At 43.4% G+C, this 18,750-nt stretch overlaps 1 protein-coding gene across 1 annotated transcript in view; it reads left to right on the top strand.

Annotated features, from left to right (window-relative positions):
* Positions 1–18,750, top strand: part of LOC126236003 (serpin B6-like) — a 156,629-nt gene that overhangs the window by 44,687 nt on the left and 93,192 nt on the right. Inside the window, exon 2 of the mRNA XM_049945012.1 lies at positions 14,654–14,779. Coding sequence (XP_049800969.1) covers positions 14,666–14,779 — 114 coding nt within the window. The 5' untranslated portion in view covers positions 14,654–14,665. The remainder of the gene's footprint in view (positions 1–14,653; positions 14,780–18,750) is intronic.

Raw genomic sequence — 18,750 nt, 5'->3', positions numbered from 1 at the left:
GTTAGTAGCAGATGGGAGAAGGTCAAAGGCGACTCCTTGGCTCCTTAAAACTGGGACTTTCGGCTAAGAGAGAAAACCCTAACAGGAAATCGGCAGGTCAGAACAACTCAAGGTGGCAGCCCCAACACCTGACTACCCAGCATCAGGCTGGTATCCTATTATAGGGGAAACTTGAACACGGCCGCAATCTTTACAAAAGAAAGCCGGTCAGAATTTTAATTTTACGACTAAAACCATTTATATCTCTCTTAAAATTATTCTTTATTTATTACGCCGTTTCGGCTACTGCCGTCATCAGGTATCAAAAACTTAGAACAAGGTTCAATGTCAGTGTCAGTATTAAGAACTATGCCAAATAGGGACGTCAATTTTTATCATACTCCTGAAACTGAATATCTCCGTCATTCCTTCTTCAATGTACAGACTGAATAGTAAGGGCGAGAGCCAACATCCGTATCTCACACCCTTTCTAATTTGAGCATTTTGACCATGGCCTTCTATTCTTGTTTCTCGCCCTTAGTTGTTCTACATTTTGTAAAAGATTTGTCTTCCACTGTAGGTATTTTCTTGAGAATTTCGAACAACTTGTACAACTTTACATTGCCGAACGTTTCCTGTAGGACAAAAAGTCCCATGAATGGATCTTGATTCTTCTTAAGTCTTGCTTCCATTATCAGGCACAACGTCAGAACCGCCACTTTCCTGAAGCCAGACTGATAGAACAGATGCTCAGTTTGATTTCCATTCTTCTGCATACTATTGTTGTCAGCAGCTTGGATGCATGAGTTGTGTTAAGGGACCCCACATCTGACGCCAGTGTTAATGTTTATGTTCCCACTTCTGGTCACCAATGTTAATGTATACGGGCAGGGAAGGGGAGAGAAGGTTGTTACATACGCCTCGTGACGAAAGTGTGTAGGAGGTCGAGCGCTCAGGACTTGCGAGTGGGTATTCAGGGCTGACGTTAAATGACAAAACAGGAAATTAGGTACAATAAAGAGGATATATTTCAATGTACGGTGTACAAGGGGCGGGCCTAGGGTCGGAAGTTAGCAGGTTTAGGCCAGTCTAGGAGGTCGAACAATTAATTGAAATGGGCAATAGTTGGGGAAGCGGTTCATGTTAACTTACGTTACGGTCGTGAAAAGCAGAGCCAGAGGCTCTGCCTTCCAAAAAGACGTCTGTTCTGCTCGAGGTCTGGATTACAGGAGAGAGAAACAACTGTATTCCGCACTGCAGATCACTCCAGCGTCCACGCACGTGACCTGTACCCACGCACGCTGTTGGCTAAAACCGACGGCGTGAATTCGCTAGTAGTTTCAGCAGAGGTCTCAGGACGGCTCTTGTCAGCAGCTTTAGCTGGACAGAACTGCCTCGGTTTTGCATGACAGGCGACTTGTGTCACGTAGGCACAGCGTAAGTTACTCTGGCAGAAAACTTGTAAGGATTTCACTGAGCCTTTGAAATAAATTTTTTAATCAATTCTCCTAAAACATTCCTTGACTGGCTGCCACCCTGTACAGTTGTGTGGGTATGCCTTCTCATAGAGCCAACGCACCAACTTGAATAATAATGTGGCTTACATTTCCCCAAACGATTGTAGAAATTCTGAAGGTATGTTATCTACGTCTTCCGCCTTATTATATAGCTTGTCTGCGAAAGCCCTGTGAAGCTCTGCTCTAATACTGGATCTCCTACGTCTTCCATCACGACTCGCTCTCGTAGAGGCCTTCAATGTAGTCTTCCCCCCCCCCCCCCCCCCAATCAGCTCTCTAGTCTATTTGTAATAGGGTACCTGCGTACCAAAATTTGTAGGTAGTAATCGAAAGTTCATATTATTACCCAAGGGCGTCCAGTGCGAAGCAGACTACAAATGTTTTGTCTTTCATTATGGTGTCTGTATGTTCAAATGACATCGCTTTGACGATGCCGCTTTGGTGGACGACTTCCACTGTTGACAACCATTATAGCCGGAAAGAGAGAATACGCGCACGCATGTAGAAGTGACTGCTAGTCTATTCTGGCGAGACGCTTATCAACTTGGCATGCTTTTTCTGTATTGGATAGAACAGACAATACCAGAAACAAAAATGTATCGTCAAGACGTTCAAATCATTAACAGTAAACGTTCACTGATAACGCATCAAAGCATACTAGAGACATACAGGATGACAAATGTTGAACTATATGAAATGAAATTGTCATAACCTCTGAACGGTTTGCGTCGGGACGTTAAAACTGCACGGCTGGCCGCGGGGCATGATGGGAATTACACTCCTGGAAATGGAAATAAGAACACCGTGAATTCATTGTCCCAGGAAGGGGAAACTTTATTGACACATTCCTGGGGTCAGATACATCACATGATCACACTGACAGAACCACAGGCACATAGACACAGGCAACAGAGCATGCACAATGTCGGCACTAGTACAGTGTATATCCACCTTTCGCAGCAATGCAGGCTGCTATTCTCCCATGGAGACGATCGTAGAGATGTTGGATGTAGTCCTGTGGAACGGCTTGCCATGCCATTTCCACCTGGCGCCTCAGTTGGACCAGCGTCCCTAATTTGCTGGGAAGTGGCGGTGCGGTCCTCTACGGCACTGCGTAGGATCCTACGGTCTTGGCGTGCATCCGTGCGTCGCTGCGGTCTGGTCCCAGGTCGACGGGCACGTGCACCTTCCGCCGACCACTGGCGACAACATCGATGTACTGTGGAGACCTCACGCCCCACGTGTTGAGCAATTCGGCGGTACGTCCACCCGGCCTCCCGCATGCCCACTATACGCCCTCGCTCAAAGTCCGTCAACTGCACATACGGTTCACGTCCACGCTGTCGCGGCATGCTACCAGTGTTAAAGACTGCGATGGAGCTCCGTATGCCACGGCAAACTGGCTGACACTGACGGCGGCGGTGCACAAATGCTGCGCAGCTAGCGCCATTCGACGGCCAACACCGCGGTTCCTGGTGTGTCCGCTGTGCCGTGCGTGTGATCATTGCTTGTACAGCCCTCTCGCGGTGTCCGGAGCAAGTATGGTGGGTCTGACACACCGGTGTCAATGTGTTCTTTTTTCCATTTCCAGGAGTGTAGTATGCGCATGCGATGTTTGGTTTAGCGACGAAGCCCACTTTCATTTGGATGGGTTCGTCAATAAGCAAAATTGGTGCATTTGGGGGCTGAGAATCCGCATTTCGCGACCGAGAAGTCTTTTCACCCTCAACAGGTGACTGTGTGGTGTACAGTGCCCCATCACGGAATAATCGGTGCGATATTCCTTGATGGCACGGTGAGTACCGAACGATACGTGAAAGTTTTCGAAGATACCCAGAGACCACTGGCATGTGCCTCGATTGGCCGCCATATTCTCCGGATCTGAACATATGCGACTCCTTTTTGTGGGTACAAGCAATAACCCCAAAACCTCCATTCAGGAGGTCACCCACAGCATCGATGTTTCGACACTTCAACAGGTCATGCAGAATTTCGCTATTCGTCTGCGCCAAATCATCTCCAATGATGGCAGGCATATAGAACATGCCATAACCTATATCCGAGTATCTGTAGTGACGTTTGCATGTTGTGCACGCCGTAGTTTGAAACTAACTTACATTTTTTTCGTGTAGTTCAGTAATTGTCACCCTGTACATAGACAGGGATTCATAGCGAAGGTTCAACCGCTCTGCTGAGTCGCTTTCGTTGAAACCAGCGGAGTGTCAAAATCATCAGCACCCTTAAGCAGAGCGAACAGAGCCTTCGGAGGATCCATAAGAACTGTAGTGCGTGGAATCCACGCCTCCAGACCTCTGCTACACAGAGCTAACTGCCATTTCAAGGTGCATCCTTAAGATTAGCTACTACCTATTAGCAAAACATGATATCAATAGTTCCAAAAACGTTGACTGTCATTGTCATTACCTTAGCTGAGTATACAGACGCCGCACTTTCCCGTTCACGACTGGAGGCACTGCGTCTATTGAACCGCCGAGAATGGTGGTTCCCCTCCATTATACAGGTGGCCGTAGATGGAGAAATTCTGTGGTCGAAAGGGTTTTGAGAAATAGTATCAAAAAGGCAAAAACTATGAATGGTATGAGTATACTGCAATTTTTTTCAGTAGCTCATGTTCCATGTATTCCACGTTTGCTCTTCCCCGTTTTTCTTGTCTACTGTCTACTCTACTGTCAAAGTAGCTACATCCGGGTATCTCTGAAAAGTTTCATGGACCACGGGAGGTTTTCCTTGTCACGAGTTATCTCTAACAGGTACTCATTTCAGAGTTTGTTTGATCTTTTATTTTGTGAAACTATTATGTAACACTCCCTTTTAAATTCTTCCAATTTCTTCATTTCCATTTTATCTTTGTATACATGACATTCTCGATTGCCACGATGCTTTGAATATGAAAAACCTTTCTCTCAGTTACAGACCAATGTTTCCAAACTTTCCGAAAAGCCAATGGTTCACTAGATCTGTTCGGCAGATCAGGCTCAAATGTAGCTTCAATATGCGGAAAGGTGTTTATCGTGCTTGGATATCTCATATCTCCAGATTTTCTATTTACGTATTGCCATTCGTCCTCAAAACAAATCTTTATTTCACCTTTCATCCTCTTCCTCGACCTTTTCTCCCACCATCTCTTGTGTGTGTGTGTGTGTGTGTTATTGTGACTTCGTAGGCTTTCCCGGCGTAATAAGTCTTGAAAGTCTCTTCGGGTTTGCTGCCGGATCCTAAATCAACTCGATTCGATATTTCAGCGATCCATCTGGTCGCCATCTTCAGGAGAACGCTGCTTCTGCTGATGAATCCCGCTGAGAATTGACGCCAGGCTGCAAATCGACGTCCTATATAGGCCGCCGTACAGCAAACGGCGCATGCGCCGCCCACCACGGGTGCTGCCCTCCAAAACTGGGAGGTGGTGCCGCCCTTAGTAGATCACTGGCGGCAAGTATATATCGCACTTAGGGCCACACCGAAGAACGTTCTGTTTTGATGCGGGGTAGTACCGGATTCCACGTCCTGCTAAGAGGAAACCCATTGAAAAAATTGTGACTGACGCCCGAACAACAGGGATCTAGATTAGAAAATGTTGCATTGATAATGGCTATGCTCTAGCCGAAATCTGGATTTGCGTAATAAAACCTACAAAAAAAGGACGACTGATTGCTGCGCTCTATAATTTATAAATCACGTAACAGTTGCCGAGTGGACCCACTTTCCCAATGGAAGGTAACCTGATGAGAAACCCATTGTCTCTGTTAATTAAATTATCCGCCAACCTAATTTCAATTGCCTCTTTATAGACACTGTTCCAAAAACCGGAAGTGTTGGTAACTATCACAGTTTCGTCAAATTTCATACCGTGTCCCTCATTTAAGCAGTGTTCTGCTAGCCGATTTTTCCGGCTGTTGGAGCCTGGTATGACGGTGATGTTCCAAATACCTGTCATGGACTGTGCGAATCGAACGACCGATGTAAGCCTTCCCACCTTGACACGGAATTTTGTATACACCAGGTTTCGTAAGCCCCAAATCATCTTTCACAGAGCTGACTTTTGCCCTAATCTTAGAAGATGGACGGAACACACTCTTAAGGTAAAAATTCTTTATCTTAAACGATATGCCTCCAGCATAAGGAAGAAAGGCCGCCGATCTTTGTTCCTCTTCATGCACCTCCAGTGATGGTCCAAAGTCCAAAGCCTGACGAATCTGCTTCTCAGAGTATCCATTTTCCTCAAAAACAGCCATCAAATGCGCAAGTTCTTGGGTTAAGCTGTCCGCGTCGGATATGGCATATGCTCTGCGTACCAAAGTCCTAAGGACGCCATTGCGTTGGTGTGGTGGATGTCAACTCTTAGAATGCAGATACCGATCTGTGTGCGTCGGCTTTCGGTTTACAATTAAGTCCATATATGTGAAAAATTCGAAGAGCGACTATGCGAACGGCCTACATGTATACAGTGGGGTCAAAGCACATAAAATATGTGTCATTTATATTCGGTATAAAATATACTCACAGATTACACTTGATAAGGAATTGTCACTTACTCAATACATAGAATGACCGGCAACCTAACACATGTCCCATCTGCTCCGATTTGGTTAGCCACGGCAGGGTTCTTGATATGTTTTGGAAAAAATAGCCAGATACAAAATGAACATGAAGTTTATTGTAACACACGTAACATCCTCAGTCTGTACGTAGCATAAATGCTACGTCCAAATTTTATTTTTTACTGATTCAAGGAATCAACCAAACTCGTTGTGAATAATTATGCCTTTTACTTTATACCATGTGCTTTCACCGCATCACTTGTTTTCGTCTCTGCATATTCTCGGTAGGTAGCAGACCGAAAAATAAAGGTATTTTCAGTTTGTTTCCAATGATTTTGTACAAGAATATGTTCAGGCCGTGCTGTAATATGCTAATATATCGTACGCTGTCGAACAAAAGATTGTTTATTTCATCACAACAATATAGCGATATATTGCTCTCGATGTAAGAATGGGTCTACGTTGGGCAATGACTTATATTTTCTCATCGCGCTGGTGTTGTTACTTTTTTTTAGGTGTTTAATACTGAGTTTTCCGAGTATTGCACATATTTCAGTTAGTTCTAAAATTTTTGTGAATCACACCAATTTTTTAAATTTGGTATTTCAGTCTTATTTTGCCCAAAAGCAATGCACTAACTACCAATATAAAGTTTTCCTTCATAAAATCTAAGCTCAGAACTGGGGAGGATAAACCATCTTCATTTAGTTAGTTTCAACACACTAATTGAAAGCAAGTCACTTCTCAAATTTTGGAAGAACAGTAATAATATCTGAATACCTAAAAGGTCACAGTAAATTTTAGGTTCCAAAATCCAGTGTCCATGTGGTAATGGCGCCACAGTCAAACCCGGAACGTACACGCAAAAGTTAAAGTCCCTGGAGGCAGGCCAAAAGTTAAAGTTCGGAAAGGACACAAAAAAGTACGGCGTATTGCCGACAGAGACAAATATTACAAAGTAAAATTGATGGTCATGGCGTCGGAGGCCGTGTCTCTTCAGTGTAGAGGTCTTGGACGGTGAAGGTTCGCAGCTGGCGCTCATGGAAGGAAAGGATGATGATGATGATGATGATGATGATGATGATGATGATGATGATTGGTTTGTGGGGCGCTCAACTTCACGGTAATCAGCGACTGTACTATGTGCCAATCTTTACACAGTCCAGTTTTAGCCACATTCACAAATGATGATGATTAAATTATGGGCACAACACAAACACCCAGTCCCCGGGCAGATAAAATCCCCAACCCGGCCGGGAATCGAACCTGGGACCCAGTGATCTGGAAGCAAAGGATGACGGGGACGGCTGTGGTGTCGTGGCAGTGGCCCCTGAGGGAGGCCCTGATTGTTTGAATGCTTTCGCACTCTGAGCTGACTGTTGGAACGCCGGTCCAAATACTGCCTGGATGCCAGAATACTGCAGGGACTACTTTTGGTCATGTAGGCTGTGGAGGAGGAAAAGTCTGCATGGCTAGCGACCTCTGCGGCCTGGTGGCCAGGTGGAGGGTGGCCACCCCTCGTCTCTCATCTGAAGAGCTGTCCCCTGTGAAACCCACACTCGCATAACCTGTCTATGTTGTTGATTGCTACTTGAGTAAGTGCAAGGCCTTGACATAGCATTTCTGTTGTTGTGGTCTTCATTCCGAAGATTGGTTTGATGCAGTTCTCCATGCTATTGTATCCTGTGCAAGCCTCTTCCTGTCTCCTTAGCTACTGCAAATGACGTTCATATGGTATTCAAGCCTTGGTCTCATTGGTCCATTGCCAAATTGCCTCACAGCGTGTACTATTAACCGCTCCCTTCTTTTAGGCATGATATGCCAGAAATTTATTTTTTCCCATATTAGGATCAGTAACTTTTCATTATTCATTCGATCTGTCGAGATATTTTGAATTTTTGTAGCACCACATCTCCAAAGCTCCCTTTCCATTCTTGTGTGAACGCACATTTTACGTCCATAGAAGGCTACATAACAGACAAATACTTTCAGAAAAAAACTTTCTGATGCTGACATTTATATTCGATGTTAAAAAATTATCATTTTTAGCTACTCTTTCTTTGGTGTACCAGTCGGCATTTCATATCCTGTCTAATTTCATCATCGTCAGTTATTTTGCAGCCCCAATATCAAAACTCGCGTACTGCTTTTAGATTATATTTTCTTAAAGTAAATCCCTCAGAATTGCCCGTGTTAACATGACTAAACTTTGCTAGCCTTGCCGGCCGGGATCGCTGGTTCTAGGCGCTACAGTCTGGAACCGCACGGCCGCTACGGTCGCAGGTTCGAATCCTGCCTCGGGCATGGATGTGTGTGATGTCCTTAGGTTAGTTAGGTTTAAGCAGTTCTAAGTTCTAGGGGACTGATGACCTCAGAAGTTAAGTCCCATAGTGCTCAGAGCCATATGCGCCTTTTTTTTTTTTTTTTTTGTTAGCCTTCTTTTCCTTTTGTTGGTCTCCACGTTATAACCTCTTTCCAAAAGACTGACCATTTCGTTCAACGATTCTTCCAAATTTTTTGCCGTCTCTGACAGAATTTCATCCGCATACATTAAAGTTTTCATTTCTTGTTCTTGAACTTTAATGCCTTTTCTTCCTTTTACTGCTTTCTCAACATACAGCTGGACAGCGTTTGGCAAGACTGTAACCTTGCCTCTCGCCTTTCTCAACTGCTCCTTTTGTCCCTTGCTTTCGATTCTTGTAAACGTAGCCTGGTTTCAATACAAGTTGGATTTAACGTTTCGGATGTATTACTACACCGTGTAAAATGCTTTCATCCACTTCTTTCGAGAGATACAGGCACGAAAGCATCGTCACAATAAGCGACTTTGTCTCTACAGCGACAAACTGATGGGAGACCTGTGTACTCGAAAATTAGTAACAGCCAGCGACCACTACACTGTAACGGTATCTGGCTTCAGTAGCAGCATTTCAACGAACAGTACGCTATTTTCGGTTGAAAAAGTTCACCAGACACAAGATATTTCGTTTTCAGTTTTAGTTGCTTCATATTTATAAAACAAAACGGCTTTCCATTTTCTTAGAACACCTTTCTTCATTTTAATTCTTCCAGTTCATTATCACCGTTCTTATTATTTATAATCTACACTGAAGCGCCAAAGGAACTGGAATAGGCATGCATATTCAAATACAGAGATACGTGAACAGGGAGAGCACGTCGCCGCCATCGGCAACGCCTACATAAGACAACAAGTGTCAGACGCATTTGTTATATCCGTTACAGCTGCGGCAGTGGCAAGTTATCAAGATGTGAGTTTGAGCGTGGTGTTATAGCCCGCGCACGAGCGGTGGGTCACAGCATCTCCGAGGTAGCAATGAAGTGAGGATCTTCCAGTACGACCATTTCACGAGTGTACCGTGAATATCAGGATTCCGGTAAAACATCTAATTTCCGACATCGCTGCGGCCGGAAAAAGATCCTGAAAGAACGGGACCAACAACGACTGAAGAGAATCGTTCAACGTGACAGAAGTTCAAACCTTTCGCAAATTGTTGCTGATTTCAATGCTGGGCCATCAACACGTCAGCGTACGAATCATTCGACGAAACATCATCGATATGGGCTTTCGGAGCCGAAAGCCCACTCGTGTACCCTCGATGACTGCACGACACAAAGCTTTACGCCTCGCCTGGGCCCATCAGCATCCACATTGGACTGTTGATGACTGGAAAGATGTTGCCTGGTCGGAGAAGTCTCGTTTCAGATTATATCGAGCGGATCGACGTATACGGATATCGAGACAACTTCATATATCCATGGACCCTGCATGTCAGCAGGGGACTAGTCAAGTTGGTGGAGAGTCTGTAGTGGTGTGGGGCGTGTGCAATTGGAGTGATATGGAACCCCTGATACGTCTAGATATGACTCTGACAGGTGACACGTGCGTAAGCACCCTGTCTGATCAGCTGCATCCATTCATGTCCATTATGCATTCCGACGGACTTCGACAATGCGACAATCCTCTTATCCAGAATTGGTACAGAGTGGCTCCAGGAACAATCTTGTGAGTTTAAACACTTCCGCTGGCCACCAAATTCGCCAGACATGAACATTATTGAGCATATCTGGGCTGCCTTGCAACGTGCTGTTCAGAAGAGATCTCCAGCATCTCGTACTCTTACGGATTTATGGACAGCCCTGCGAGATTCATGGTGTCAATTCCTCCCAGCACTACCTCAGACATTAGTCGAGTCCATGCCACGTCGTGTTGCGGCTCTTCTGCGTGCTTGCGGGGGCCCTACACGATGTTAGACAGGTGTTCACTCTGTTATACAGAACTTATTAATTTCCACTACTTTCAATAGGATTATCACTGTCACCTCCATTCCTTACCATCTGCCTTGCTTCCCCAAGCTTTATTTCGTTTCGAATAATTATTTTGTTCCCTAATTGCTGCCTTCACGTTCTGTTTGGAAAATAGTAACATTAAAAGCATTGAACTTGACATCTTTGTTATCACATGTTTTTCGCACAAAAGTGAATTAGGATAAATGTACTGTTTACACCGATTACAGAAAAATACGTGCAGTTTCAGCGCAAGCATCAATTTTAAGTGTCATTGTCACTGGATAACTCAGTTTGTGTGTCAGATTGATCTTTTATTTGTCTCCTATTTGTCATTCCTGATTCTCAATGTATCTTAGATTTTAATGTTGTAGTTTTTAGTTTTATGTCACTATAGCATGCTGTATAAAATGACTGCTTGTCAGTGCTGTACATCACAATATTGTACTTCTACTCTACTGAGTAAAGTGGTGAAAGCACCGGATACGCATTCGGCATGAACGGGTCTCCCGATCTCTGACGCCCAGGTGTAGGAATACCAGTGATACTCTAAATAGAATATCGGGTCGTTTCCACTGAAAATGACGCAGCCTCTTTCGTTCCTCATTCCGATCTTGCTCTTCGTCTCAAGTGATGTCATCCGTTCTTCTCTACCACGACTTTTTTCAAAACTAATAAAGCAAAGTCTTTTGCGCAATTCTGTGAAAAAGTTGTACTTTGGGTAACTTCTTTTGCATCTAAGCATTTTCAATATTTTGCTACTTCTGATGCATGCTTTATCCGGTATATCGGAAACGCTGTTGAACGACATTCGTTTTCGTATATCGCTGGTTATGAAGTTTCAGCAGAACAAAGATACTCTCTATCGGCAGATACAATTCTACAAATCACTTGCGGCCACTGGGCTGATCACTGCAAGTCCCTGTCACTTGTAACAAGGGTCTATTCCATCAATCTTCCATTTTTAGGCATGAAAGCACAATCTGCGATCATTTTTCAGAAAAAGAATTACAGTTTCCATTCTGATTTTTCAATACCAAAATTTTTCATACACTCTGCTGGGAAAAAATTAGAACACCCTCAAAGACGAAGTCGAATTTAATCCGACGGCAGAATATGCCATCTTGGGTATGGTAAATGTAGTGACAAAAGTTCAAGTTCATCCGCCAGCAGAGCGTACTCTCAAGACTACCAGGACGCCATCTGTTTTTATCCTTCAGAAGGGAATGCCCTTGGCCATAAAGCTGAATGTGATGCAGACATAGCAGTAGCAGTAGCAGTAGTAGTAGTAGTTTCATTCTCCATAGATCACTTTTACGAGGATGTATGACGTCACATAGTATTACAACTAAAGAACAACGAAAGTAACGTAATTCACCTCTAGTTTGACATGGATGGGACAGGGCAGTTGGCCTTGGGCTTACAGTGGGAAACATCCCGGCATTTGCCTGAATGAATTTAGGGAAATCACGGAAAACCTTAATCAGATTTTACAAACAAGAGAAATTCCAGCGTTGGTCATATAAATTTGAAATCATTTTTTTATTATTGCATATCGATTTCAATCACAGAGTGATCATCTTCAGTGCAAGACTAAATCCTGTGGACTGATAAGATTTGAATCTTACCTAACAGTTAGCAGGTTCTTCACGATAAACAACTGTGTTTGAAGTTATATTTTGTACATGATTATATGAGTCCACAGGATATAGTTTTGCACTGAAGATGTTCACTTGTGATTGAAATCGATTTGCAGTAATAAAAAATGGTTTCAATTTTATATGATCAATGCTGGAGTTTTCCTTGTTTGTAATACTTGTTGTTTGGTCGTGGTATACAAAAATCCTACTGGAATCCAATCTCAACTAAATCAGGATGGCCGGATGAATGTTACAGTCTCCAGCATCCCCGAATACAAGGCAATTCTGCTTAAAACGGTGCTGTCTCATTCACTAGTGTACAATAATGTTTGGCAGAGAAGTTATTTGATAGTGTAAAATTTTAGTGCTACACAGTTCATTCATTTCTCACTCCCAGTCACTGCGTACACTATGCACACTACACACAAATTGTTTCACAATGTACCACGACTCTACACCATCAGCTGACGCCACGAGCTTAGCGACTATATTTGGTTACCATTTTGAGGACCACAACTTCCCATTTGCTAGCCTTAAAAATGATTCAGGATTCCTCTGTAACGAGTGTAGAGCAAGCGGGCACTATCCACAGAGATGCACTCGGGTGCTTCCTACAATCAACTTGGTGATATTGAGAGGGGTTAAATTATGGCCATTCTAATGACGGAATGGTTGCTTCTGAGAATAACCACACAAGCTGGACTTGCCGCTTTAGTTGTGAAGAGTTGCTGGCAGCAGTGAACAGGTAATCAGTCTCGCACTGGTTGACAGAGCTCTGGACGGCGTCGCAGAACAGACGCCCGCCGATACTGTCGTATTATAAGGGCAACTGTAGCAGATCTTACTACAGCTTCCACAGCCCAGATAAGAGCAAATGTGACCTCACTGTTGCGAACCCATTATCAGCAGTGGGACTAGAGGCACGCACACCTTTACTCCGTCTTCCACTCACGCCACAGTATCGACGTGCATGATGGGACAGGTGCTGTCAGAGAATCACCTAGAGGATGGAATGCCCCACCGTGGTCTTCAGCGATGAAAGCAGATCCTGCCCGCATGCAACTCATGGTAGCTCGCGCGTACGACGTGGACCTGGTGACCACCGTCTTGTAGAGTGCATTAGTCCAAGACACACTGGCCACATCGTGCGCTTTATGGTCTGGGGTGCGGTAAGTTACAACTCTGGTTCATCTTTGGTGTATCCAGAGAGGAAGCTAACCAGCGCTCGATACGTGTAGAATGCAACAGAAAGGTGCTGTCCTGTTCCAACAGAATAATGCTCGCCTACCCACTGCCCATGAAACTCAACGTGCTCTGTAAGACGTGTAACAGCTTGCCTGACCAGCGCAGTTGCTGGATTTGTCTTCACGGTGGAACGACAAGTGACTTGTGCAACTCATCCACCCGTAACTCTTACAGAGCCACGCGAAGAAATCGAGCAGGTATGGAATAACGTATCCCGTGACATTATTCTCCACCTTTACGATCGACTGAATGCCAGAGTCACTGCCGCCCGTGGACGCTACACTGCGTACCAATATGGGTGTTTCAGGAGGGATTCGTTCCACTTGAGCTACCGATCTATAAATGTAATCATTCCAGGTACTCCATATGTATTGTTCTTATAATACAGTTTCAATGAATTGGAAAACTCTCCGCGAGTGTTCTCATTTTTTTTCGCCAATGTATGTAAAACCTATTTGCTTCCTTAGTGGACGGATGCCTTTGTGATGACAAGGAAAACGTAATTGTCTTCAACGATCAACATATTTTTGTCTCCAATGAGCTGAGAAATTACTGAAGAAATCCTTTCTTTCGTAACGAATATCCGAAAAGAAACTGGGCTCATCTTAAACTGTGTGAAGGGAACAATAGTTCGGTGACAATTATATTACTTTAAACCTCATGACCACAGTTATGAGTGTTTATAACTCATTTGCAATTGTGCGCTCCAAATTCTTACACGGCCTCACCAGCACAAACAACTAGCCCGACACTACAGTGATTTGCTCAGTTTACGTTTATTGATGAGAGACTAAATTTCATGGCCTTGTTAGTTGACCTACTCTTTACTTCAACCCGTTTTAATACAGTTTCTGTAGTTGCTTGAGAGGCTTTCCTTTCTGCACCAACACAGGTACTTTGTTATTATTTACACTTTATTGCTCTCCGCACGACATACCTGGTATTTATACACGCTTCCATTTTTCGCTACATCCAACAGACGCTTTTGTTCCAAATTTGTCCAAGAAGCTTATTTTCTTATACCAAGTAAAGATCATTTAGTACACTATCAGAATTCGCTATTCCCTCAAAGTAAGCAGAAACTAAATGGTATCGAGTGTCGTCAATTTACCTACAGCTTGTGAGCAGCACGCCCATGTGACACTATTCCACTACTTGGAATATTGGACACTGATAGGATGTTAAAACTTAATCTTCCTTACTTCCGCCTACAGTTACTGTGTTCTATACAAATAAACACACAGAGCTACTGTGGTGATATGTGCTCTTTTCCACAGCAAATAACACGCTGTAAGATAATGTTATATATTGCTTGACATATTTTTCTGAGAACATCACATATAGCGGCTGGTGCGTATTGATTCAGCTCCATAAACATAGCGCTGAGCGTGTTTCCCCTTCATTACAGGATTCCCGCAGAATGTACGAGCCACGAGCTTCGGAGTTTCATGTGATCCCCCAGAACAACAGTAGCTTCTCCGCGCTTCAGGCGATATCCCAAGGAAACAATGCTTTCACGCTAGATTTGTACAGGGTAAGTCCCGTTTTTTAAGGATCATTCAGAAAACTTTGTCTTGTCTCTTGCAGAATTTCTGATTTTTCTATATGTTTGTTGAGTAATTATATGTTTATTCAAACTACATTCAACAATAAATCGCGCAATAAATAGGTCTGCCATTCCCACACTTGACAGAGAGGAGTAAAATCTGACGTACAAAGAGCAGTGTAGAGGTTCCTAGGAATTTAAACTTATCCTACTTCAATTTTTCCAACTAATAATTCTGGTAAACGAATTGTATCGAACAAAGCAAAGAGGAATAATCAATAACATTTGAATTGAGGCTTTTAAGGCTAGTGCTACTTCAGCTAGAACTTACAAACTGCCAGGTCGTGATCGATATGTAAAACTATTTACTAGTATTTCAACCTCTTCTGTGGAAAACATCTTCAGAGATATATCGATAGCTGCATCGAAAGCTCAAGGCGCATTGTGAACTCTGTAGAGGCTACTGACATTCATCATGAGATGCCACATTGGACATTACTTGCCACTGCAAGCGAGGAACAAAGAGGAAGTCTACCTAGAAAATGCAAATTCCAAAAAAGCTTTCATACGCAGCAAACCTCACGTTTTGACAAATGACTGGGACAGATATCGTCGTCAAAGATTGCTCGTACGCTTCAAAAGCCGAACAGCGTTGCCTTACTGTCAGTCTGCATTTAAATCAGTGTCAGGAGACATATCTATGTCACCTAGTGGAACATTTGAATATTAATTTTATATCAAAACCAGGTAGCATTCAAAAATTGCCAGGGCTCGCATTAAAATGCGATGGCAAATTAGTTGGTACAGAAAATGTCTTTTTTCTTTGAAGATAATAACTGGGACGTGTATATTCCGAAACATACAGTGGCAAACAGCGTGTAATCAGGGATGTTGAGCTTTCAATAGAGGCACGAGAGGTTAGGGAGACAACTGTAATTCAAACAGAATGAAGCTGAAGTAATCAAGAAGTTCGAAATATGTTTTTGACGTTTTGTGCGCAAACCGTACCGGCATACCTATAAAATAAAATAAGTGTTCTGTATTAGTACAGTAGATAGTCCTGGTCGAAACTAGAAAAAGTCCCATAAATAAATGTAAGTCTTCTGTGTCTTTTATTTTGAAATAAGCTGAGTACATAATTCGCATGACTTCAGTGAAAATGCCCTGAAAATACTCCCCCTTTACACAAAATTTTGAGTCATGAAAGAAAAGTAATGATATCTCGGAGCTTTTTGGTTAATATATTTAGAAGTAGGAAAGACCTCCATAGCGCAACGAGTAATTTAAGGGTAGTATTTAAGTGAATGCAACATTAGAGTCAACACACTCTAATCTCATGATACGATATGCAAGTATAATTTTACCCTTTATCACGGAGAAATACTTTCAATGAGAACATAAAACATCACTTTGTATGGTCTAACACCTATTCACAAAAAAAAAAGAATATAAGTTCTCAGCAACACAAACCTACCTGATACTTGCTGTGAAATGCATGCAAAGAATTTGAAAATACTTCTGTTGATGACAGCTTTTCTGAAAAACGATACTGCTAGAGGCAGAACGTGTCTATCGAACTGTGCTCGCATCAGCTACCGATTTAGGTAAGGATACATGAGCACATGGGAAAATTCTATGAAAACATGTTACCTTTCATTTATGACTGACTATGGGATCAATATAATTGAAGAGAAATTTAGACTAACTTATTACTGTTCAATAAATATATAAGAAGTTGCTGTAGCAAGGTTACATTTATCCTCCAATGGACCATGTGGAGAACAGCTACATTTGAATTTGTACAAAAAAGAAATAGAATATAATACTAAAATCCTACAGTAATGCTAAATAAGTGGGACAGCAAAGGGCGCCATGGGCTACATTCACCGATGAATAAATGAAATACAGATATTGACCATTGAACATGGCGCAAAGCCTCTCACTTTGAACAACGATTTTAACCTTGATAGCCGGCCGCGGTGGTCTAGCGGTTCTGGCGCTGCAGTCCGGAACCGCGGGACTGCTACGGTCGCAGGTTCGAATCCTGCCTCGGGCATGGGTGTGTGTGATGTCTTTAGGTTAGTTAGGTTTAAGTAGTTCTAAGTTCTAGGGGACTTATGACCTAAGATGTTGAGTCCCATAGTGCTAAGAGCCATTTTAACTTTGATAACAAAGACTTTACATGTATAAAACTGAAAAATCTACGAAATAAATTGAATACTGTACGTCGAAACTTGTTCTGTGAAAGCTGCTGGTTTGAAGCGTAATACTGTGCCCTATTTAAATTTCCCATTGTAGTGTACTACCTGTTATGATTACTATATATCCTGTGTACCCTGTTTAAAGTTCCCATTTTAATGTACTTCCTGTTATTATTACTATATACTTTGTAACTATAGCGGATGCACAATCTTTTATTTTGTGCTTCTCACTGTGTAATATTTCAGTGTACTTCTCTATACAGCGAGCTTTAAGTGATATAATTGTACTACATCTGAATACCTACTGCGTAAATTGTTGAACATGAAATGTTTCTGAAATTTCCAAGTGTAGCACTCAAAGATTTAGTTTAACGGCTTTTAAAAGATACTTAGTAACACTGAACAGTTTGCAAAATGGTTCAAATGCCTCTAAGCACTTTGGGACTTAACATCTGAGGTCATCAGTCCCCTAGACTTAGAACTACTTAAACTTAACTAACCTGAGGACATCACACACATCCATGCCCGAGGCAGGATTCGAACCTGCCACCGTAGCAGCAGCGCGGTTCCAGTCTGAAGCGCCTAGAACCGCTTGGCCACAGCGGCCGGCGAACAGTTCGCATGAACGCTCATTAATGATCATTATTGTCTTACTGCAGTACTCCGCAGGAAGTATCGGAATACGGGTCGGTAGGACACCACCAATAACACTCGGCACGTTATGCTGTACATACTTTGTTACACAAGCTATCGCAGAAACCTTTGTTCACCAGCATCATCTACAGTGCATTCCTACTCCATTATTAGGCGAAGACCTTCCTCTTCAAAGAGGTTCCCATCGTGGTTGAGGTCAATATCCACACAGAGTTGCAAGGCAGGATTACAGGTTACTGTGATGGACAATGGCAGGAAGCGTAGACGTGATGAGATGCGTATGACTGGCCACGTCGTACCAGGTTTGAAAGCGCATGTGGCTGGAGGGTTTCTCGGTGAAATATGGGTGTGGCCCCCATGTTATATAACTGTTTTTGGGCCAAGTGTCCAGGAGGGTAGCAAAGGCGGCCGCACCGCGATTCCAAGAGGTTGGTGGGTGCAGTGTGGGTGAAGGAGGTTGCTCAGTCATCCATGGTACGATTCAAGGATTCCGTGGCAGAACGGGCTGGAGAAGGTTCATGCCAGTCATCCTTGATCCCCAGTACAGTCTGGTCAATGGCCTGGGACAAGGTGAGGTTGTCCAGGAGTATCCAAGCCAGTTTCAGGCAGGTGATGGAAATATTTGTCGGTATGTGATGTAGTAGGACATCGAATGTCTGTGACTCACGGCTGATGACTTTGTGCAGGCCCCAGTACAGAGGCTGCAAGACTGCCACTACAAAGTCGTCCCGCAACATGACATAATCGCAGTGTGCTAGATCCTTGTGTAGAAAGACCTTAGGTGTCGAAAACAACGCTGGCAGAGGAGTGCACACTGCGCGCACAAGTAAAATCCACAAAAAGGCTTCAGTCCAGTATTCTCTGTTGCACAACATCAGGGCCGCTTTTATGGTCCTGTACCACCTTTCCATGAACCCATTACTTTGTGAATGATAGGTGGTGGTATGTGAGTGCCATATTCTACAGAGGCAGCACAGGGTGTTAAGCAGGCCAGACTGAAATTAACGCCCCTGATCAGTGGGAATGAACTGTGATGGCCCGAATCATGTGATTCACAGGTGGGTGAACACACGAGGAGTAGACATGTCTGTAACGTCGTGTAGA

Source organism: Schistocerca nitens, chromosome 2, assembly GCF_023898315.1.
Source record: "Schistocerca nitens isolate TAMUIC-IGC-003100 chromosome 2, iqSchNite1.1, whole genome shotgun sequence".
NCBI lineage: Eukaryota > Metazoa > Arthropoda > Insecta > Orthoptera > Acrididae > Schistocerca > Schistocerca nitens.
Note: the sequence above shows the minus strand (reverse complement) of the source record. Positions and strands in the feature narration are given on the sequence as shown.